Source organism: Microplitis demolitor, chromosome 3, assembly GCF_026212275.2.
Source record: "Microplitis demolitor isolate Queensland-Clemson2020A chromosome 3, iyMicDemo2.1a, whole genome shotgun sequence".
Classification (NCBI taxonomy): Eukaryota; Metazoa; Arthropoda; class Insecta; order Hymenoptera; family Braconidae; genus Microplitis; species Microplitis demolitor.
Window position 1 is genome coordinate 19,877,273 of NC_068547.1, and position 24,496 is coordinate 19,901,768.

Consider the following 24,496-nt stretch of genomic DNA (forward strand, 5'->3'; position numbering starts at 1 on the left):
ATCTGATTTCTTGGAATGTAAAATGTTAAGTTGAAGGTATGAATAGAGGAATTGAGAAAATGAAACGTTGGAGATGAGCTGGGAAATAAGAAAAGAGTTGCAAGCATGAGAAAAATACTTCAGGATTACCAAGTCTCGCTGTAAGAAAATGCGAATAGAATTAAATTAACGGCTCAGACGACGAAATATTTGTATATTCAAATGTGTAAGAGAGGAAAGATATATAAATGATAGAAACTCAAGGCTTTGGTGACATAATATACATTTATAGGATTAAATATTATTTATTTTATAAGTCATATGTATTTTTTGCGGTGTTCTGTTCTGTTAAGACGGTGTTCATTTTTTTCAAAGTATACGCGCCAAAAAAATGATAACCATCTTGCATTAAGAAATGATTATCATCTCGAATAAAAATGATTATCATCTCCGATCAGAAGACTGAACATAAAAAAATGAGAATCTTTCATATGTGAAGATAGAAATATTCGAGTAAATATATTCAGCCGAAAATACACTGAAAAGGCAAAATTTGGCCCAAAATCTCGCTGAAGCCATAGAATTTTATTGGAAGAGGTCGAAATTTCACTGAAAACAGATCGAAACCTTAATATTCTTAATAAACAGGCTAAAAATTGACCAATAATTGTTTTTTAGGCTTAGTTATCGACCATTTTTCAGCCTAACAAGTTTTCAGACACGTTCACTACCTCGGCCTTTTGTTGGCCTCTTTTCGACCGAGAAAAAATTTATTCTTCTTTCGGCTTGAAATTTTTTTACCCAGGTGTAGACATTCCGTTAGGATGAGAGATATTACCCCTTTTTATTCGTGTATGAATCATAACGTCTACTACTATTGCGCAATTATGATAGAGAATATACGCCTCTAATTCATGTTATAACTGCATAGTTTCATAGAACATATTTATACGGATTTAAATTGCATGAATGTTATGCTAGACAGTTTCGATCTGGCGTAAATTTGGATCTCATCAGAAAATAGCTTATGTACACCTGTTATAGTCTCTAAAAATAAATTAACGAAATTTACTGTGAATCAGTGAATAGTCACTATTTCTCCACCAGCTCCAAAATATTTAAACCAGTGGTATACTTATAGCTGCTCCCCAATGCAAATTCACTAATTCGCGGGGAATTTCACTGATTCATTTTCAAAGAGGACTGTTTATTTATTTATTCATTCTAGTTATAAACTTTTTAGGTAATAATTTAAAGTTTAAATGAGTACTTAATAAATGAATTATTTGATAATTAAAGGTAAAATTTAAGATTGTTGAGATCAGTCTTGAGAGCGAGAGATCAAGCCTGCGCCCTTAGCTATTTATACTATCTGATATTTCACTCCTCGCAGACTTATTACGGATACTTAGTGAGACTTTAAAGACAGAGTATCTGCTTCATGTCTATCTATATATACTGCTATACCTTGCTATTACTTTAGCTCTTGCTTCTTCTCTACTTCAAGGATTTTAGCACCAGGCAAACTCGATTACGTTGCCTTCGATCTTCCACTTTACTCAACAATTTTTTTTTTTTATTTTCGATATACTCTCAGTGATGTTTTTTCTTATTTTTTCAATAATGCACGGAATTTCCTGGCTTGATTGAAAATTTAACTGCACAAATGAAAATCTAATGTTAACAAAAAAAAAAGTAAATTCGAATTTTCATTTACATTATCTTTTATTTTTAATTCTTTATGAATAAATAACAAAAAAAAAAATTCCAAGCATTATTTTGCTGAAGTGCCCACTTCATCTCAGTCTTCGGTATATATAAATATATCTATATAAATTTCTTAATTAGAAATTCGTTGGCAATCACGCAGCGTACTTGGTCGCATCGATATCGCGTTTAAGAAGGAATTTTTTTATTGAAACTCGGGGGTTTATTTTTTTCTTATTTTTCCTCTCTTCGTCTCCCTTATTTATTTATTATTATTATCATTATTTTTTTTTTATTTCTAACCCAAACGACAAAACTTTCCGTTATACAGTATTATAGTGTAGTGCGAGAGCGAACGATGACGAGGAAGAGCAGACTCAGCAGTGAACGGGATGAGAATGCGAGGATGAGGATGAGGATGATGAGAGATAGAGCCATCGAAAAACGAAGCAGATGACGATGAAGATGATTGAAGCTTTGCTTTTCCACGGCACGCAGACTACTCAATATTTATTAACTTTTCCGTGCGCAGTGAATAAATAGTGAAAAAAAAAAGAAAAAAACAGAAATAAAAAAAATATTTTAAATTATCATTTCAAGCAGACACAAGCCGTCGGGAGTTGAAGATACATGCAACGATAAGTAAACAAAATAAATTAATGAATGAAAATGGATAATGCGAAAAGATAATTTTTTAAATTTATATTAACTTTTTTTTTATGCACTTGGGTACGCAACCCCTTGAGTAATTGCATTTTAATTAAGAAGGAGTCCTGAATTAGAAGGTTCGAAAACACCGTTTTTTCGTGATTTTTTTGAAAGGAAAAAAGAAATCTACCCATTGAACTTTGAGGTATATTCCTGTATATATTGAGAGTTTATAGAAATTTTCTTTTAATTGACATAATAAATTACAGCAAATTTATTAGTTTTTTTTCATGAGCGTCTTATCACTGCAGCCTTAAATCGACAGGAAAGATCCAGCTCGTAATTCTTGACTAAAAAAAAAAACCAAAAAAGCGTTGAATTGTTACACATTTTTTTTTGGCGAACCAGAAAAAAAGCAGAAAATATCGTAAACGGGACTTTTTTTGCGTTTGAAAAAAAATACTACGGAGCCATAACAATTATTTAAATAGATTTTTCGATCAACTTTTGAAGTTCAGTTAGAAGATAATTTAAAACTGTAGAAAATAAAATTTCGGTTCGATTCAATAGGTCGTTTAGTTTTCTACTTATCACGCGTAGCAATTAAAAGAAATCGTAAAAATAAGAATGGTAGAAAATACACTTGAAAGTTTTCAATAGGAATAAATATCAATTTTTAGTTACTTACGCTAATGATCTGGTAATCAGCTGTTTTATGTTCATATAACACTTCCACAAGTAAAGCCACATTAGGACTCAACTTAACGCATGTATAAATTATAAGTATTGTATTGAAAGACCCTTCAACCTTTTGCAGGAATGAAATTCTCAATAGAAAGTCGGAGAGCAAGGAACGCTCGTTCTTCTGGTCAACGCTTCTCTGCTTTTGGCTTCATATTTTTGGAAATGTTTAGAATCGACCTCTGACACTTTGTAAATATACTCTTTGATAGTTTATCTATCGATTGAAGCAATGAAAAAAAAAAAAAAACGATTTTTTTGGCATTCCAATTCTGAACATCTCCTTAAATCATTCTTTCTTTATTTCTGTTAAATTTTTTCGATAAATTCGACCATGAAAAATTAAAAAAAATATCTGATAAAAGAGTAAATGACCGACGTATCAAATATATTTTAATTACTTATAAAAACAGTGGGAAAATTTTCAAATTATTTGTTAAGTTTTACTAGAACACAAAATTAAAAAAAAAATATTACTGGATAATACTTTAAAAAAAAGTTTTATGACTAAGAAAGTTAACGAGATACTTAGTGAATGAATTTGAAAAAAGAAGAGAAAGTAGTTTATGCCGTCACGGGACAAGAAACTCAACTCTGAAATGTGATTTGCATTAAACAGATATTATGCAGACGTTTCTCGCGGTTGCGGGAGTACTCGAGTTATCATCGGCGTAACCGCGCATCGTTACACCTGTAATTGTCGAGCATTTGCATCCCCAAGTGAATAAAACGCTCTGCATCAACAACTTGGTTTACAACTAGCCGAGCTTTTAAATATATTTTCATTAACTACTCAAACAGTTTTATCAATAACTGAATATTTAAATGCTATATTTAATTCTCAGTTCGCTAATTTTTAATGTCACAGAATAACATTTTTTTTAATAGCGACTGTTACATAAAATATTTTAATATCCGATTAATTAAAGTCAGATGAGAATAGTTATTGTTATTCAATTCAAATTTATAGTACATTTCGCATTGATTTATAAATATTATGAGTAAATTTTGTGGCCTAAAACCGAAATTATTAATTTTTTTTTTCGAATCGCCTGTCCAATTTCAAAACACAGTAACTGACAAAAATATAATTTTTGAAATATGAATTGAATCATGTTCACAAAATTACTGGAACTAAAAATACTAAAAATTCGATTTTGAAAAATTTGTCCCTTACTGTATTTTGAAATTCGGCAGCCGAAATATGGCTGATTTAAAAAAAAAAAAAAAAAAAAAAGAAAAAAAACATGGAATTGATAAAAAATTAATGAGAAAATTTTTGTTCAGATTAAAATTTTTTTTTAATTTTTAAAAAATATATTGTAGAGAGATGAATACATGTATATATATTTGATATGACATAGCAGCATATCAAAATCGTTAACTCAATATACGCGTCATTTTGTATATCAATTTCAGAGCAAACGAGAGCCGTTAGTGCACTCGTGTTCTCGTTGCTTACTGTTGCAAGTGCTGTTGCTGTTGATTTATTCGGTATCGAATCGCTTTTACGATGAAGCGTTCGAGCAATCGATAATTGATATGCTATGATAGGCACTAACTCGAATCAATTCCCCCGAAATCTACCTGGTACTTTCGCTCGACAAATCGCATCGCATATATGCATCCGCTGCATTCCACATTCACTCGATCCATAAAAAGTTGTTTATTAATATCTACGATAATTCACAGCAAATATTCAAATGGATTTAAAAAAACATTTCAAAGTTATTTATAGTTACAGGGGAAAAAATAAATATTTAATAAAACGGAAATAACATAATAATAAAGTACAAGAGGTGGAGCAACAACAACAGCAACAACAACAACAACAACAGCAAAGATCTCGACCTTTCCAGGTTTTTAGAGTTTCCGGGGTTCCCAGAAGGGAAGAAAAGCTTGCGATGGAGACATTTATTATTTATCCCCATTTTACTCGGCTCCAAAGCCGAATGAATAATTAACGAGCTCGTGAATACTCGACTTACCGTGCAATATATATATATATATATGCATATATAACTCTTGGCTTCCGTTTTGTATTCACAACTTCTTAAAAAAATATATTAAGTATTAAAAACAATAGAATTTTATTAATATTATTTTTTGGTAGTGAAAGCTTTTGTATAAAAAAAATACACAAATAATTATAAATATCATTAAAATAAATAGTTTTTGAAAATCCAAATAAGAATTGATGAAAATAAATGGAGAGAAAAAGGTATAGATGTAATTATAATATGAAAGATTAAAATTTTTTATGGAAAAGTGTAACGGGAGACGATAAATTTAACCGACAAACACACGTCGGAGGTGGTGAGTTAGCCAAATTGCAGTAGTTCGTCGACTAGGGAGATCCGCTCGGGTGATAACGTAAACCGGCGTGGTTTATAGCCTCCTGGACATTTGTCCAGAGCCCACTGCTGTCGGTTATCCTGCTCATCCACCGACTACCTCTTTACATAACTACAAATATCAATACATATATATACACATGTACAAATAGATATACAAGCACCTGAACATATATTATATATTCAATACTCACAACAAATGTCTGCTTTCCTATCGAGTTATGTCTCATGACTCCTATATTTCAACATAATCCACCGGTAATAAATTGATCGGGACATCCGTCATGGGATTGACACGAGGACACAACTACGGATCATTAATTTACGACCACTATTTCAACGTCATTTCAATCGTAAATCTAAAACCTTATTTATTAACGGTGATAAAAAATTTTACATATACCGTAAAAAAAACTGGTGTAAGTCCACGCTATCCCGGTGTTAAGGTTATCAGTGTTAAAATTTTTTTCCGGTGTTAAGCGGCGTTAAAAAAGACAAGTAGTTTTATTTTTGAAGTATCAAACATCGAATTGAATTTCAAATACAATAAAAATACCAGATATCTGATAATGGTCTGGATTTATACTCAAACCCTCATACTCCAATCGAAGTTAATTTACTCTGAATGCAAACCTTTAAGTAGCACCGCTAGTCAATTTATTTTTTAGTTAAGAAGTAAATTGACTTGAAAAAAGACTACATGAGTTAAAGGTGTCAATTATTTGGTTTTTCTAATGCTTTTTCCTTATTAATTAACTGTGGACACTCAAAACAATGTCTTTTGGCAACGTATAAATTCAGCAAGAGAATGTCTCAGTAGGAGGACTGTAATTTTAGCTTTGATTTGGCTTTTAACTCTGATGTCGACGGTTCTCTTTTACTTGTTACCGCCTCTTTGTGTGTATAATAGTACTGATGGCACAAGTTCCATCGTCTAGTCTAGTCGGTCTCCAGTCACATCGAAAGAGCGTCGCACTTGAACCCCGGTACTGTGTCCATCCAGACAGAGCAAATAGTGACGGGAGTCCAACGTTTCATGATTTGCTCCCAAAGCAAATGAAAAATCAATTCAACTTTCACCAAGTGCTGTCGCCCAACACTCACCGTCAAATAGATTTTTTTTCTCACTACACACAAGAGAAAAATTTAAAACCTGAGAGACAGGTCATTTTTTAAAAATGAAATCACGTGTTCTAATGCAAATATTGCACTCGATTTTTTTAAATTTTTGATTAGGAATTTTTAGTTTCAATTTTATAAATACGACCTGCTATCCCAGAGCCCAATAGCTTATAATTTAATTTAATTTTAATTAATATTAATTTGATTTATTACCTCTGTAATAATAATTTGTAATCCGAATATCTACATGATAACTCAAAGTACTCTAAATAATTGTGGTGTTACTAATTGGTTTTAGAATCAGAATTACCACATCATTCATCGAGTTAACCACTAAATGCAATTACTGAATTTCAAACATGCCATCATATAACAGTAATAATAACTATAAACGTTTTTTTTGATAAAGTTAATTAATATCTGAGTTAACGCTGGTAATTATTAAATACAATATTAAAAGTAAATTTCATCGAAATGATAATGAAATAAAAATTTTAATAATATTATTATGAGAATAAAAGAGTTGAAAAGTTTAAAAGTTGAGAAAAAAACTCGAGGGACACTTGGCCGCAATTTTACTTTGAATAGTTCCAGTTAATACGTTGAAAAGAAGCAATTTTTACCCAAGAACCATTTTAAATCCTATATATATACACTATAACTAATATTATTTACATTGCGGCGGTACATTAAAGATGCCTCATTTTATACTTTTTTATTATTGTTATTATTATTCGTCTGTGAATTACGAGAACGTATATATGGCAGATCCATTCTATGCCGGCGTGGCTCACGATTCATGGAGAAAGAACTTTCCATGGAAGTAAAGTCATTTCACCAGTGCAATCTAAGTTAAGTGACTTCCAAGAGAGACTCCACTCTATATATACTCTCTAAAACTCGGCTCAGTCTTTGAGATTTTGACCCAGAGTTTAGTAACGAGACCTTCTTTGGATGAATGACTTTCTTTAAATTACTCTGAAGGCATATACCTGCCAAATTACTAAGTAGTCAGTTACTTAAAAATATTAAAATCTATCATGATAACCGCATCAAAAAGGCTTTCCACTATAATTTCTATCTACGTCCAATCCATTGGCTTCTATGTAATTAATCAACCACTCAAAGTTAGTATCAGAAAAAAAGCAAACAAACAAAAACATTATAATTGAAACTCCATATAACTTTATTGTTCAGTTTTCAATTCTGCTCATCTCCAGAGATCTGAGTTACTCGCGCTTGCAAGAGACACGAAACATGAGTCGTGGAAAACTTTTGTTTCGAAATTCATTTCCCCGCTCTTTAACTTGTAACCTGTTAGCTCAACTCAATCCGGAAATTGAACTGCTTTCTACTCTTTGATAGCTTCGATGAAACCCCTAAACCTTTTTCTCCACATCCACGTCACCGCGAACCCAATTTCTTTGCAAAAGCTCACATTACATCTCTACATAGTTAATAATAAAAAAACAACGTTTTATGAAAGTTTAAATTTTTTTCCTCACTAAAATATTTCATTACTCTGATGGATTCAATTCGCAGTATCTGCTTTTACATTTGCGGCTAAAGCTCAGGATAAAAAAAAAACGAGTAATAATAAAAAGATGACGAGTTTAATTTAGGGTGTGTCGGCACGTGCTATTTCAATAACGATATTTTGTTTTCATTTAATGAATAGCTCTCGTCGCTTAAAGTCCCCGCCCTGTGTGTACCTACATACATTTAACTATGAATTATTACCTCGTAAAGTAAAATATACATATACTACTTTATACACTGTATTATATGTACATGTATGTGTACATCAACACTTACATCTGCATGTATATATTTTATTATTATTATATTATATAGTCGAGTAACTGTTGGCTGTTTTGCTCATATCACGCGCTCTACTTATATACACTCTGTTGCAGTCGCTACCACTTCCGACAGCAAAGTACTTCTATCTCAACAATGTTATTAATTTTTTTTTTTTTTTTTTTTTCGATAATTTTATAAACTTTTTAATGTATTTTCATATATTCATGAAAACTTCAATAGCTGTTACGTATTGTTGCAACTTATTTTTATATATAAAGTAAAAATTTTTTTTAGTCGCTCTTGATATTAAAATATTTTTCGTCCACTCATATTTTTAAAATCTACTTAATTATTGTTTATGCACTCAAACTTTTTTTATACTTAAAAAAAAATAACAATAATAATAATTGAGTATTTCTTTGTGTAATTGAATAATTTGCAATTAAACACGAATTCAAGTCTATTTTTGATAAGTGAGAATTATTTTATTTTTGAAAATTAAATGGATGAAAAAACAATCAAATGCAAAAATGAAAATGAGAAATGGCGATGATAAAATTGACGAAAAAAAATTTTTTCGCATTGCGGCGGAAGTAGACCCGTGACACATACATTTGGCAGTTGTGGTAACGATGGTGGTGATATTTATTGAAAATAAAGTTTTCGCGCGTAGAGACGGATACCCGAAACGTTATTTCAAATGGAACGTAAAATTGTTTCTCTCCCATCCTTCCAATACCATTTTACCTACGTCCACTTGTCATTCTGTTGTAAATTTTACAGTTCAATCGAAAAAAAAAAATTGTTATTGTATTATAATCATTTTAACTTCGTGCGATACGAATAAAAGTTATGAAAAAATAACCTTTGGTCAATTTATGAATTTTTATCTTTTTTAAAAAAATGATATTTTATTTTCACGTCAATTGCCATTGACATTTCATCAGTCTGTGTTGAAGCGTAAAATTAAAAATAAAAAAATATAATGAATGTTAAAAAAGACAAAAACCATTTCAAATTTTTTTTTACTTGGCATAAAAACTAAAGAAAATAAAATTTTGTCTACATGACGAACTCGGACTAGCCTTTTGCCTCAACGATAAATTAATAAAACAAACGAAGAGATGAACAAACAAGAATCCCGGATTTAATTTTGTATTCACGGTTTGCACAATTCGACGTACAAATCTACAATCGATATTTATAATTCATCAATAAAAATCATCATGGATTATAATCATAATTAATTCCACATTAATATTAATACCATTGTAAATAATCCGATAAATTGATATTGTCATATAATTCGTCATTATTATTATTATTAAAACAACGTTTACAAAATTGCATCACTTGTTACGTTTAATTATTGAATGCCATGAATTATATTTAGAGGTGATAAATCCAGTTGTATTATTATTTAATTAAATTTTATTCAATTACCTTCGACTCTTTGTATCAATACTTGTATAGATTCCTACATGTTTTATATAATTAAACATATATATTAATCAATCATAAAACGTATTATTTATTTAATTAAATGACATTATTCAAATTTTTTGAACAAATCTTAATATTTATTTTGTATGCATTGAGATAAAGCATGAAAACAAAAAATTTCGGTATTTATTCAAAATAAAAAATTTTGAAAAATAATAATGATATCAAAAACTTACCTAGTAATTTCATAACTTGTGATTGGCTGATAAATATGTTAAGATAGCCATCACTGCACCCAACAATAACAAGAAGAAAAAAAATTCCAAGCCGAAAAATTTTAACGGGACTCCACTGCATTGTCACATCCTTCATTGCCCGATCCAATAAAGGATCTCACCTCTTTCACTTTTTAATTGTCTACACTTACGCGTCCGCATTTAAAACTATGAATAATCAACCAGCCGAAATTACGTGTCATCTTCACGTTGTAACATCAAAGCATTATAAAAAAAAAATAGACGTATATATTTACATGTATTTTTCAAAACAGTGTCCAAAAGTGATGGTTACTAATAAAAAAAAATTCAAACGTGTCACGTGGTGAAGTAACGTGTGTACAAAAGTGTAAAGGGATGCTGGGAGATTGCGTACAGGTCGTCGACGTCGGTGTCGAGACACAACTGAAACGTCGCCCAGCGTGTAGAGTTTTCGACGGTATCACTTCTAGCGCAGGCGTCGTAATGTATATATGTATATAAAACTACCCTCTTTTTCGGTCTCACTCACCGTCCCGCGGACTGGAGTCCGCTCCCAGGGGCAGTTTGGTCGGGGGATGAACGGATAAATGACGAATTTCCGGAAATCGTGCGTACGTGACTTCCCTACTACCTCAACCACAACTCCGACTCCTACCTACACTCTACTATATACCTGCTACTGGATAACCCTAGTCCCACATAAGTCTCTCTAGGTTTGTCATGTCTGCATTGTATACCTTATCAATTCAACCGGGTAATTTATTAAACTTCTGTCAACATTTGTTTCATGTAAAAACTTACTTTTAGTAATTAAATCTCACCTGTTATCAATCTATTCAACAATAGAAAGTGAATATTCAAAATTTAAATGAAAATTTAAATATAAAACAACAAATAATGACAGTAAATACTGATAATAATAATAATGAATGTGGGAATTTTATAGCCAGCCATCGGAAGTGAATTTAACCAAAAATACGGTCGTCAGTATGAAAAACACAGTCGTATATATTTTTTATTTTCGCTTTATTCATTTTTTTTAATACATTCGAACGTCCACGTGGCGCGCGGCTAAAAGGTTGCGGTTGGGTGTGAACCAGCTGGCAACAAGAGGCGCAATCAAAAAGCATCACGATTAATGACTGGAACAGAGACACAAAGAGACAAACTATAGATAAATATCCATAAGAGTATGCCAGAGATACGTGAGCTCGAATATAAATAATAAAAATAAAATAGTCGCGGTTTATATATATGCATAAATAGTATACATATAAAATAAAAATACAGTGGCTGTCGCATTAATTTATCGGACGATCATGGATTTTCAATCTTGCGGAAGTAACTCGCGCGCCCGAGTAAGCACAACGGGGTTTACGAATGCCAGAATTTAATTAAAATAGACGCGCGCGATCCCATGGTGACAATCCGTACCGATCTACTTTCTCTCTCTCTCTTATCTCTTTAATTTCTATATATAATATAACAGTAAATATATATATATATATATTTGGGATAGCATGGGGTATTGAATGTGTATACTCTAGTGGTATAACCCTCAGCGATATCCTCTTTCTCATTTAACACCCTCTACTCTACTCGTGATGTTGTGGACAGTTGGATGTGTTTTGTCTGATAGTCTGTCGCTGTATTTGGCTGAAAAGGTCTCTGTAGATTCGATTTAGTTTAAATTACTGGTAGAATTATTTTCTCTGAGCAATTGGAAATAGTTTGAAATATAAATATATATGTAGGAAGATGGGAAAGAGACGAACGAGAGTTTAATTAGGATTCATTTGGATAACAATTAACTTAATCAAATTCAATGAAATATCACCAAGTGTCGTCTATACTTGACTGTGATCGGGGAATAATTACCGCTCGTTTTTCTCATTACCAGTCGACAAATTAGTATCCCAGTGACTGGTAAATTGATATGGGTAATAAAATTTTTAGTTTTATTGGCAAACGATGACTGCAAGACGTTTTATAACATAAAAAAGTTTTATAATAAAATAAAAAAAAATTACAAACTAAACAAGTTTCCTTAAATTCGCCAATTAGACACGTTAATTTTATCATAAATGAATTTTGTTAAATAGACTCTGTGCTAAAAGTTTAACTTTTACTGGGTGCAGGTTTAAACTTGAGCCACTGGAGTGCTCTGAGTGTATAAAGTAGTCACGAGCTCACGAAAACGAGAATTTACATAAATTTATTGTTTCAATGAACTTAACGAAGTACTCGATAAATTTAGTAAAGTTTAAGATGTTATTTCTTAAACTTTTTGACTCTTAAGTTTTTTGCTGCTGCTTTTGCTTCCCTTTCTCCTGTTATTCGATTCTATTTCATCGACTATGTATGAGACAGCATTTGTCTCCATTCGCGAACAAAAAAAAAAATAATAATAAGTAACTAAATTTATTCATTAGTTACCTTGTGAAAATGTTTCATAAGTATTTCAAATAATAGTGAAAATATTCTGTAATTTTAAATATTCCATAGAATTTATTAATCTGAATTCAATGAATATATTAATTTTAATTGTAAATATTTGGTATTTATTTTATATATATATCGATATAATCGATATTTAAAATATGTATGCTAATTCAAAGTCATGAATAATTTTATAAAACAACATATAGATAGTAAAGATCAAGGGTGTTGGACAATCACACACGCGTTAGGAGATCAAAATTATTATTAACCTTTAAAGGCTATCGTCAAAATTTTGCACACAGGTAAATACCGCTCTGACAGACCACTGTTCAACTTAACTCCTTAATTTTTGAGTTAATACTGCTATTATACTGTTGTTGTACTGCTGAACGTATTTTTTCTAATTAAGACATTACTCTCTGCACGGAAAAAACAGAATATTAAAAATTAATAAATAATAGTAAAAAGTGGAATCTTATCAATAATTAGTACTAGTATGTGCTTAATGCAAAGTAGTTTACTAATTGTTGTAGATTACTAAAAACTACTGTCAATTATTATAAAAAATAAGTAAATATTGTTATTTTTTGGTATAATACGTGACTTATTAGTGAAAGTTAATTAATTTATGGCATAATCTATTAAAAGTAATGATTGGTAAAATTAACAATTGGTATCTTAGATACTGATTTTTCCAGCCAAAAATTGCAAAAGTTACTAACTTTTATTTTATAAATTTTATATCACTGATCAATTATTAGCTTAAAATATCATTTATTCATCATTATAAATTAATTTACAATATACATAAATCGAATAAGTGGTAAATAATAAAATGAAAAATTCATATACTAGATCTTCATATATTAATATGTACGTTTACTAATTTTTCGGTTCCTCATTTTTTTAATTTTTCTATGATTATTTGAATAGTAATAACTGTAGATGCCAATTTATCGGTTCTTTTTCATATTAATTTTAATATACGAAATTACAAATTTTTTTCTTCCATGTGTATCAAATTTTAATATAAATAATAGCCATTTTGTAATATATATATAATGATCCTAGTTTGATATTAGTATCGAATATACTAATTCTAAGTCGAAAATAAACTACAAACTATTAAAATTTTGAGCATCACTTTTTTCCGTGTATAGTAAAAACCATAATTTAGTTACTACAACTCGGAATTACTAATAATTGTTGTTAAAAAAAACGCTTGAATCAGTCCGGATATTGTAATGTTGTCGGCTCCATTATTAAGTGAGTGAGATTATGACGCACTTCTCATTAAAATGTAGAAAAAAATTTATGTATACGGTAACTACTGAAATTTATGTATACGGAAGTCTGTCAGACCGCTACGAATTTGAAAAAATTTATTATCAATTGAATGAAAATAGAAAATACTGATTATTTGTTCAAAATTGAATAGTTAGAAATATAAGCTACTAAAAAGTTTAAGTCGATTTCGTGAAATTAAAAAAAGTTCTGGTGACTGAGTTTGATTAACAGTCTGTGAGACCATTGTTGCTCTTTAAAGTTTAAAATTTATGTCATTATTCAGGCAAAATTTTCAAAAAACAAATATTGAAGACTATTAGGTTTCAAAATAGAATGAAAAAAAAACATATGAAAAAAATAAAATATAAAACATAAAACAGTAACATATGTAGATATTGATATCTACTTTCATTTCTATTTTTTTTTTTATTTTTTTTATTTTTAGACTACAGTCTATAGAACCACGAGGCTATCGACTTCTTGAGGTCAAAAATACAAAGGACACTCACGACATACATATCGATCAGTTGGCGCGTCGGACAGTCAGCCCTTCGTTCGTGTTACATTAATTATTTAAACTTTTCTCATTAGTCGATAGTCATTGATTCGAAGAGAAGAACAACTACTTCCATGTCTGTGTCTATGTCTACCTCTATTTCTATCCCTACATCTATATCTACGTCTCGGAAAACTTTTGTTCGTCGACAGAGGCAAGAAAAGGAATAAGGAGTGTGTTACTAAAGATGAATTTATACTTTGGAGTTTATACAGTCTATAAATTTATATAGTTTCTATATACTATTATCTATATTATTGCAGAAAACCGTTGAAAGACAGGCGAAGAAAGTACAGACGACTTAGACAAATTAAATCGACGATTGGCGACTGTTCTACTCAACTTTTTAAATGTGAACAAAACAGAAAATTATAAAGGTACTACTGAGTGAAAGTTGTCTTTACTTTTTGCACTTATACATCTACTGCTATTTCTACGCCTTCCTGTTCGTTTTCATCTCCGCCTTGGTTTCCGTCTTCTAGTTTCACTTCCCTTTAATTCCGAATACAATTAACACCGTCAATCCATCAATTCCACTTGGACGAGTAATCAGGCCAAATGAATAAAATCAACGCGTTGATTAACAACTTTAGCTTCTTTTGATTAATTTATTTCTTCTCCTCCTTCCGTCAATTAATATAAAGAAAAAGTTTATTCCTCTTAATCGTTAACGTTAAATTGTGGTTAGGACATTTAAATTTGTGTCTCAATTGTGTGTAGCTGTGTGTTGGGTGGGTGAATTTTGATGAGGGCAAATGATCAAGCGGATGTAGATTGACGAGTACACGAACAAGGGCTGCAATGGAATGTATACACTTGAGTAGAGAGAGAAACTGACCTTCGATGCGAGACTAACAAGATCCTCGAGACGCAACGTTCTGCATAGCTCTCAATCAGCTGGGTCATTAAATTCAATAATTAATATCGATCCCAGATCAATCATCAATTCTAGTAATAATTTCCATTGGTTAGTCTACGGTATGTATGTAATACATATATATGTATATGTTGATACGTATCAACGCGTATACATATACTGTGATGACATATCCACTAGAGAACATTTCAAACGTACGATAATTAGCCGCAGAATTTCGCTGACGACCACCTGGAATTTCAGGCAACCACGAGTGAAGTGGTTGCCCCCACGTTGTTATCGCCGCGTTCCGATTTTCTAGTTTATAATTATTATACTCTTTGATACAATTGCTACTGACAGAAATGGATTTTAATATATTTAAATTTAAATAACTATTTTATTCAATTTATTTATTTTTCCAAGTTCTAATAATAATTATATTTTTTTTCTTCTTATTTTCTACGTTAAATATTAATTAGACTCATTATTTTATTTCTTATATGCAGAATTAGCATATTTTTACGAATCTGTATATATATATGTATTTAGGGAAGGTATAATGCGCATTATTATTCGACATAAGATTCAACGCTAACGTAGCGTTAACGAGGGTCGAGTGAATTTTGTAGAAAGCGACGGATCGAGAACGTCGAGTTGAGTCCTAGTGTTCACAGATTGTGTTTATGAGTAGATGTATATATAGATGTAGTTGTTGTGAATGTGTGGATGTATATTATATATTCTTTCGTCTCTCTTTACTTGCTGAAACGTGTGGTGCACATAGCTGATGCTGTACACTCCTTGCCCGACGGTGCGAACGACCGCGCGTCAAAGTTTTCCCCGGTGACGTTATATACGGAATGCCATTTAATCGCGCACGCCTCGCTGAGAAAATCGCCTCCAGGCAAAATAAGAGTGGAGAGCTACCGTCGGATTTTCTCTCTCTTTCTTTCATCTCACGGACATGAATCAAAGCGCTTGTTTTTCCCTCTGTCCCTTTTACTAAGTCTCAAACTACTTATCCTTCATAATGTACAAACCACCAAGAATTAGCACATTTCTACCTTCAATTAATATCCGCCGTCCCGCAACCCGAAGTTAATGAAACTCTCATTTACTTGAATGTAATATCATTTTTGTTTACTTTACTTTCTTTATTAAATATCATAAACTTTTTTCTTTATTTATTTATTTTTAGTGTCGTTTTTTTTTTTTTTTCAATTAAAACTACTTCCAATTAAAATTGAGTTTCTGTCAAAACTTTTGTTGATAACAGTTTGAATTTATCTATTTTTTACTGACAATAAAATAGATGCCTACTAATTAAAAAAAAAATTAAAGTTTATCAGAATAAATTTTTGTTAAAAAATGCTTAATAAATTAGTTTGTAAAACTCAATATTTTATTTGTTGTGATATCGAGAACAAAGCAATCGCTAAAATGTATTTTCACTAGTGCCCCCTGTATTCATTGATGCAAGCTGTCGCTCATCAAAGTTTCGTTCACGAAATGCTATATATTCAATTATTTCGTCGAGTGTATAACATACATATCGTTTTATGTCCGCTACAACTACTTGAATAGTCTGCCGTTCTATTTCTGTCGCTTTATCTCACATTTATTTCTCCGTCTAGCCTATAGTCTATTGCAACTTCTATTGATTGATATCATTGCTAGGTAATTAGATATAATTTTTAGTTGAACTGACAACTTGTGTACATAGGAAGAGAGGAAACCAAAGTTATATAGAGAGGAGTGACTGAGAGAAATATATAAATATCAGTAAAACACAAACAATATATATATATGAATATATATATATATATATATATTTACCATCACTAACGGATACATTATTCTCGTATGCAAGCTATGCTTCCATTGCGATTAATATTTGCTAGTTTTTTTTTTTTACAATGGTTACAGTAATTTCCGACATTACCATTGTCAATTTTACTATGGTGATAGTAATAATAATTAATATATCTGCTGACTTAAAGAGTTTTTGAAGACTTTATTTTTAAAAAAATAAGAGCTTCATTTTATTCACTTGATAGAGCCCATTGTACCCCTTTTCCTTTTTTTGTCTATATGCATAGGAATATATGTGTACAATAAAATATTATTGTATATATATAAATATATACAAGAAGATTTGTATCATCAAGCAGATATTGATGGTTCTCTTGCCTCAATAATATGTAAATTTATTCCAAGGTCGAAGAACTCATTCAAAGAAAAATGTTAGACGAACAGCAAATCGATTTTCCGGCGCACACAACATTAAAAGTCCATTACGTAAACTCCAATAATGCTTATATCTATTCGCAAAGATTATATTAGATACAATACTCTTCTAATTTACATTTTTCAATATCGCCTTATTGTTTATCCATTATTTATACTTTGTTACCCTGGGAACTCAACATAAACAAAATACCCAACTTTTTTTTTGCGGGATGGTCCGTTTTGTCCGCCCAGGGAAAAAAATTTTTTCTATGACAACTGGAAATTTTGTTTAGTTACTTAAAATAGAAGTCAAAAAAAAAAGATTCCCCGTATTCAAAAGCACAAAATTCCATTATTTCTTTAGCGGTCCCGTTTTGCCCGCCCTCCCCCTACATTAAAAAATTCCGAGTAGATTCCCAATCACAAAATTAAATTATTCATCAATTAAATTCCACTTTTTTTTTTACTGAATATAAAATAAAACTATGCCCTGGGGATTAATTAAAGTGATTAAACTTTGAGTCCTCAAATTTAATAGTATAAAAATTAATTCACACGTATTTAATTTTCATATCTCATCAACAGTTCATTTTTTAAATTGAAAAAAAAAAAAAAAAAAAAAAAAAAATATTGATATATTCCATCTATATTTTTTATTTTTCACAATCAAGCTGAATTTTTTTCAAACAACTGAACGTTAAAATAAATATTCATCACATCATATAAATAAAATTGATGAAGATTAAAACTCCTACAATTCTCCCAACGAGTTTCATATTTTTCTTTAAAATTTTTATATTTTTTTATAAATAAAACTCATACACTCGAATGTTTATACAGATCCAAGCGTCGAGCATTTTACTCATTCGATTCCATTCGATTAAGTTCCCAGAGCGTCTCGACACTCGGGACATTCATTAACCCCATTCATTAGTGACGAACGGCTCGTTTAGAACTGTGTTTGCCCGACTACCACTGAGGTATTCTCCTAGCTATATATACACATATACATATACATATACTACTACACTACACTACACTAGGGGTTGATAGTTCCGAGAGTATAGGGAAAAGATAAAAAGAATAGATGAGTAAGTGATAGAAGGAGAGAAACGATACGTAGTGAGTAGTGAATGTATGTATATATATATGTATATGTATAACCACATAGACAGACTTCGATTGGGATTCTGTACGTTAAAGATAAGGGTGGCATCCCTACTTGTACGGAGGATCGGACAATATGCTACCCCTAACACCCCTTAACAATCGAGAGTTCGCTTTCTCCTTTCTCGCGCTGTCAAACTCTATTGCACTGACATCTACAAACACACACATGGACATAGACTCTCGCGAATTCAATACTCTATAACACTAATCACACAGACGTAGTCCGAAGATATGTATATATTGTGCGAAATATGTCTGCATAGACGGAATGGGTGACTGTATTATCGGACAACCCCCTGGTAGGCGCACGGGATAGCTGCCAGGAGTTTCTTATCGGTTTGCGCCACGTTGACTAAACGCCTGAAATACGATTCCGTGATGCTTTGTTTCCTTTATAAGTCGAGAGAGACAGATAATTACAAGTGGTATTCTGGACGAGGGTAGCAGTAGTTTGTGTATATATGCATCAGAGCCTCATTCTTCGTTTGAGGGGTTCTGAAAATTGTCTTGATCTTGTGCTTCACTTGGCTTACGTGGCTGGGTATTAATTAATTAAACATACGAGTCTACTAATTACTTCTTACTAAAGCTATTACTTGGCCATGCTAAATAATTTATTGCTTACGAGCTTAGAGAAGTAACTAATACTCGAGATATATTTTTTTATTTTATAAATTCTTTTGACATTTCATTGGTTTCATAAATATCAAAGTATGAAATCGTTGGAACGAAATAAAATTGATTAATTTCTTAAGGATTCAGTTATTAAATTTTATTTGTTGAGAAAAGAAAGTTATAATATATATATTCTTTTCGCAATTGGAAAATAATTTAGCCGCAAGCTCGGTTGTAATTGATACCGGAAAAGTTGTACAAATATCTCGACAAATAAAGCGTCTGAGGGATATTAATTTGATAGAGTCGATCTACTCGGAAAGTACTGGATACTGTAAGGACAAGCCAGAGTAGAGCAAAAGGAGGAACAGGAAGAGCAAGAAGATGAGAAGATAGTTGTGTTTGCGTCTAAAACTCCCTGCGTGACTTCCTACAACATAGTCGGCTTACTTCCGTCCTCGACCAATCACGCGGGGCAAATAGTCGTAATGCAAACGCGCGTAGAAAACTTCTGACATTCATCCTCTATCGTATCCTCTCTTTTCTTGTATGTCTGCATCTCTCTTACACTTTTGTACATTGAACGTACTTTCGTGGGTGACTCTATACAAATTTCCCGGATATCTGTATAAACATTGGAAGCAGTTTCTCCTTATGGAGATTTACGAAAACTTGAGTAGTCGCACAGACTGTCGAGACAAATTTCCATTTTCGTTCAATAATCCTGGCTCTACATACACCCAGCTCTTCTCATTTTAGTTTTTTATTAATAAAAATACTCAAGTAAATTAAATTTAATATAATAAACCATGTGATAAAAAATAATATTAATAATAATAATAATGATAATCGAAGAAAGTTAATAAAATAAAAAAAGTTAAGCGTCGAAAAGGGCTGGTAGATATTTCAGAAAAGACAAACAAGAGTAATAATAAAAATAAATATATATGCATAATAAAAGCAGTAAACGTAACTTTTTCATCAAGATTATAGCGCGAGTGAGTAGTTGAGGCCAATGGCAAAGTGACTGAGGGTTAACAAAATATCATAAAGACTTTCCCGTTGTAGTGTATACTATACAAAATAGAATGAAAAGGGAAGGATTTATTGTTTATTAGCTCTCGGTCCCAGGCGTATAGGAACTCCGGACTGTTAAGCAAAGTCCATTGAAAGTTGTCCCCCAAACCACCAAATAAAATAGAATCACAGCCTCGTAAGAGCACCAACTCAACAATATAAAAAAAAGTTGTCCGCGTAGCAAAGTGTACAGTGAAATAGCCCTGGCATATATGTATATATGTATACATATATATGTAAACTGAGATACACATTACACAAGGTCGGAGATGGCTGGTATAGCTTTGGCAAGGGGTGGTTTTGCCGGCAGTTGGGGGTTTTTTTTTGCTTTTACGAGCTCTTGGCTCGCGAAATTTGTCTGGATGCCATCGGAGTATCTCTCGTCATTGTACTGTGATGTCGGTGGACTATACACTGGTACTATACTGAGAAACAGGGATCTCAGTCTTGGTCTAGGTCTCGTTCGTCTCGGTGTAGTGGCAATAGCAAAGAACGTGGACGACAAAAGGCGACAAGAGTTGTATATAGTTGTAGGAAACGACAACTAAACTTACTAACATATGACTATTACTACCACAACCATTACACCCATTACTAATACCACGACTGTGACTTTTAAAATTCCACTACCCTAACATACTTGCACACGTTCTTGGCTGCACGTAAGGGAGCTTACCCGCTCGCTTGATCCACGTCACTTGTAAGAGCACACAACTCTACTCACAAATCCTCTCGCCGGACCTTAAGCAACTGATCTTTCTCGTCGTTACGTCTCTCTTGTTAAGCTCATGCTCAGATTTTTCCAAACAATAAACTCGCGTAGCTTATCGTCGAGACGTTGAATAAAAAAATACCTAACGGTTGTAAACTTTATTCTTCGATTTTTTACTTATCCTTTGGCCAGTGTTTTTTACTTGCTTCCCATTTTTTGTCATGCTACTATTTATGCATGGGCAGCGTTTTTTTCAGTGTTCATCGTTCAATCGCTATCGCTCATCAGCAAATACTCCAACTTGTACTGTACTTTTTTTCCTGCTTATACTTGTGCATTCCGTTTATCTACGAACAAATGTAGACATTCGAAGCTTGGGTTATTATGTTTGTTATCAGTTTTTTTTTGTTGAAGCTCGATACTCCGAAAATACATACTGTATACAATGTCCAATGATCAAGCTACGAGGATTGCATTTTATTTTATTTTTATTTTTCCGTTAATCCAAGAGCGTACTATCTCGTTTTTTCGTTACCGGTTTTTATATATTTTTTTTTAACAGATAGCTCGAGCATAACGATATCCAAATGTCAACTGCTATTTTTTGCAATATTTTTTTATTACACGTACGTATATTTTTTTTTTTTTTTTTTTTTTGGAGTTGAAAAAAATACATCAATCGAAATACGTCCAACGGTTTTTATTACACTGAGCACTTGTAAATATATTTGTATATATTTTTTTTTTGACTTGCTAACTTTATCAACCACGAAATTTCAATATGTTATTTTTTTTTTTTTTCATTATTTTTATTTTAGTAGCAGAATTGTATGATTTATTGGGGACTCGTGTGATCATTTTTATTGCAAATAAAACGTGGATTAAAAAAAGTAAAAATTGCCATATGCCGGAGGAGAGTTTATTCTCTTAAATCTCCAAATCGTTCTACTGTTATTGCAACTCTCTGGCTTGGGACTCGTATACCATTTTTATCATCGGTTTTGTGCACTTGGCATACTTCCGAGCATTCAGAAACAACAATAACTAAATTTGCGATTAATAAATGTTTTACACAAAATATATACACTGATAATTTTATGATAATCATTTGAATTACAAGTTGTTATTTTTATAAATTTTTATCTCAATCAATATACCCTCGAATGTCCTCAAATTTACTTATATACACTGATAAAAAAGTTGACTTGATTCAAGAGCGAAAATTTTGAACCAAGAATTCCATTTTGAAGAAAATGATTTTCTTGAGTCAAAAGAAAAAATTCTTAAACCAAAAGAAATTTTCTAAATCCAAGAATAATTTCTTGGCTCAATAATTTTTTCTCTTGAATCAAGACAACTTTTTTATCAGCGTACAAATGTACGCGTTAGATTTTTCAGAACTACTAGAATATGCATAAAATTATTTTTAATACTCAGTTTTGCTGTAAAAAAAAAACTAGTGCTATCCCATCTCACCCTCAGTTTATCTCTGTACTATTGTGAATAATTCAAACATATATACAGATCCATATATAAGCGTTTATGGATTGCGTAATTTAATGTGTCGAATTAGCAAACGACGCAATCTACTATATCCACTTTATTCATATACATAAATAGTTAACAGTCATTAAAACACGTTCTACCGTGCAATGTGGATGATAATCGCAGGATAGTACGATACGATGTAGCATTCATCGGATTCAGTGGAAATAGCCAACGGTTTTCACTGATGATCGTGCGGCACGACGATAATGACTCGAACCAGTCATTTGGTTCGGCTATCATCCCGTTTATACGTTACATAACATACACACTTATACTATATCCCAGTAGAATTAACATCAATATACGAACAGTATTCATAGGCACATAATACCCACTCTTTACACCGACATACGCGGCAGTGCGAGGCTGTTGCCGTAGATCAGGAGCAACGATCCATGAACGAGTGTCCGCAGCTGGAGAAATGGACCGTATTTAATCGTTATTAAAATTTTCCCTTTAAATAACGACATTTATAAACAGATAAAATTCAAGCTAGACTAAAAATTTAATAAATTCTGTTATTATATCTCTATTAGGTATTAAATGTTTAAATTTAGAATGTCATGCTGTGTGATAATAGTTTTGATAAACCCCCCGGAGATGTCGAAGTTTATAACGTAAACTTTGATTAGAGGATGCTGATAATGACAGGAGATCGAGCGACAGCTTAATCGGATATCCAAAACTGTCTAAGCCATCTCATTGGTTTTAAGATATATATGTACAGATATATCCTAAGTGGATAGGAATCTTTACAGCTTGGATTAGTATATCAAGCTCAATGAAGATCTCCAGCTTTGAATAATGTCAAATATCTAGGATCTAGTATCTATGAACGTTGAATTTCAGTCTGGGATGATGTTTGTATGCAAAGAGACTCGAGTTGATGTTGAAAGTCTTATCCTCGGTGCCTAGTGTTTACTATCAAGCTAAAGAGTTGATCCAGCTTAGCATTCTGAGTCTTTCACCCTTTCATTTTGCTCATATTATTCCTTAACATGCAATGTACATAAATGTGCATCCTTTTAAAATCCTGAAAATGCATACACACGTGCGGTGTATACAGGGATAAAGATGTAATGTGATGTGATGGGTGTGTGCGTGTGTGTGTGGATGTGTGTTGGGTAAATCGAAAGACTGTCGAACAGCATGTGCAAAGAAGCTTGCGAAATGAAAGTGGAAAAAATAAGTGAGAAAGGATGTACAGCAGGTTTTGTAATAAGTAGATGTAGATGTATAGAAGAGAAAACGCGTTTGCGGACGCAAAATCTCATCTTGGCAAAGTGCTCATGCTGGTTCGAAGAATTACTCGAGAAGTGGCCAAGAAAGGATATGAGAATAAAGTGAAGAGTGGATGTAGAATAAGCTGGTGGTGGTGGCGGATTTGACGGCGGCGGCACACCACCAGCCCACTGTGTGGAGATAGAAAATGATTACGATGAGCGAATAGAGTTGAGCTGTTAGATTTTATGTTTATCTTTATTGAGGTTCTCGCTATTAGAGTGTCCGGGTCAAATTCGATCGTGATATTGGCTCAATTGGACGCTATAAATAATGGATTGCTAATGATAAAATATTTTTTATGGATTAATAAGTCGTTAAAAATTCATTAGTTTTATGTTGCGATCCATAAATTTGTTTTAATAACTCTTTCTTACGCTAGAAGAAATTTATATAAAATTATAGAGGCATATTTACATGGAGAAAAGGTCTAAATTATTTTCAACTTTAAAATTTTTAATAATTTATGGATAAATACAAAAGAGATAAATATTAAATGACCTTATTATTGACATATTTATGTTCGATAATATTTTTTTATGAATAAAAAAATAGTATGAATGTTTGTACAGAATATAAAGTAATAAAAAACATGATTTGCTGTTGCGTATCAAATATAAAGAGAGAAAAAATACGACGAAGATGTGCAATAGTAAAATATAAATA

At 31.7% G+C, this 24,496-nt stretch overlaps 1 protein-coding gene across 1 annotated transcript in view; it reads right to left on the reverse strand.

Annotated features, from left to right (window-relative positions):
* The window catches only part of LOC103574584 (tyrosine-protein kinase Drl), a 54,558-nt gene extending 44,389 nt beyond the window's left edge, over positions 1–10,169 (reverse strand). The window contains exon 1 of the mRNA XM_008554059.1: positions 10,034–10,169. Within this exon, the coding sequence (XP_008552281.1) occupies positions 10,034–10,169 (136 nt within the window). The remainder of the gene's footprint in view (positions 1–10,033) is intronic.
* Between the last annotated feature and the right edge of the window lie 14,327 nt (positions 10,170–24,496).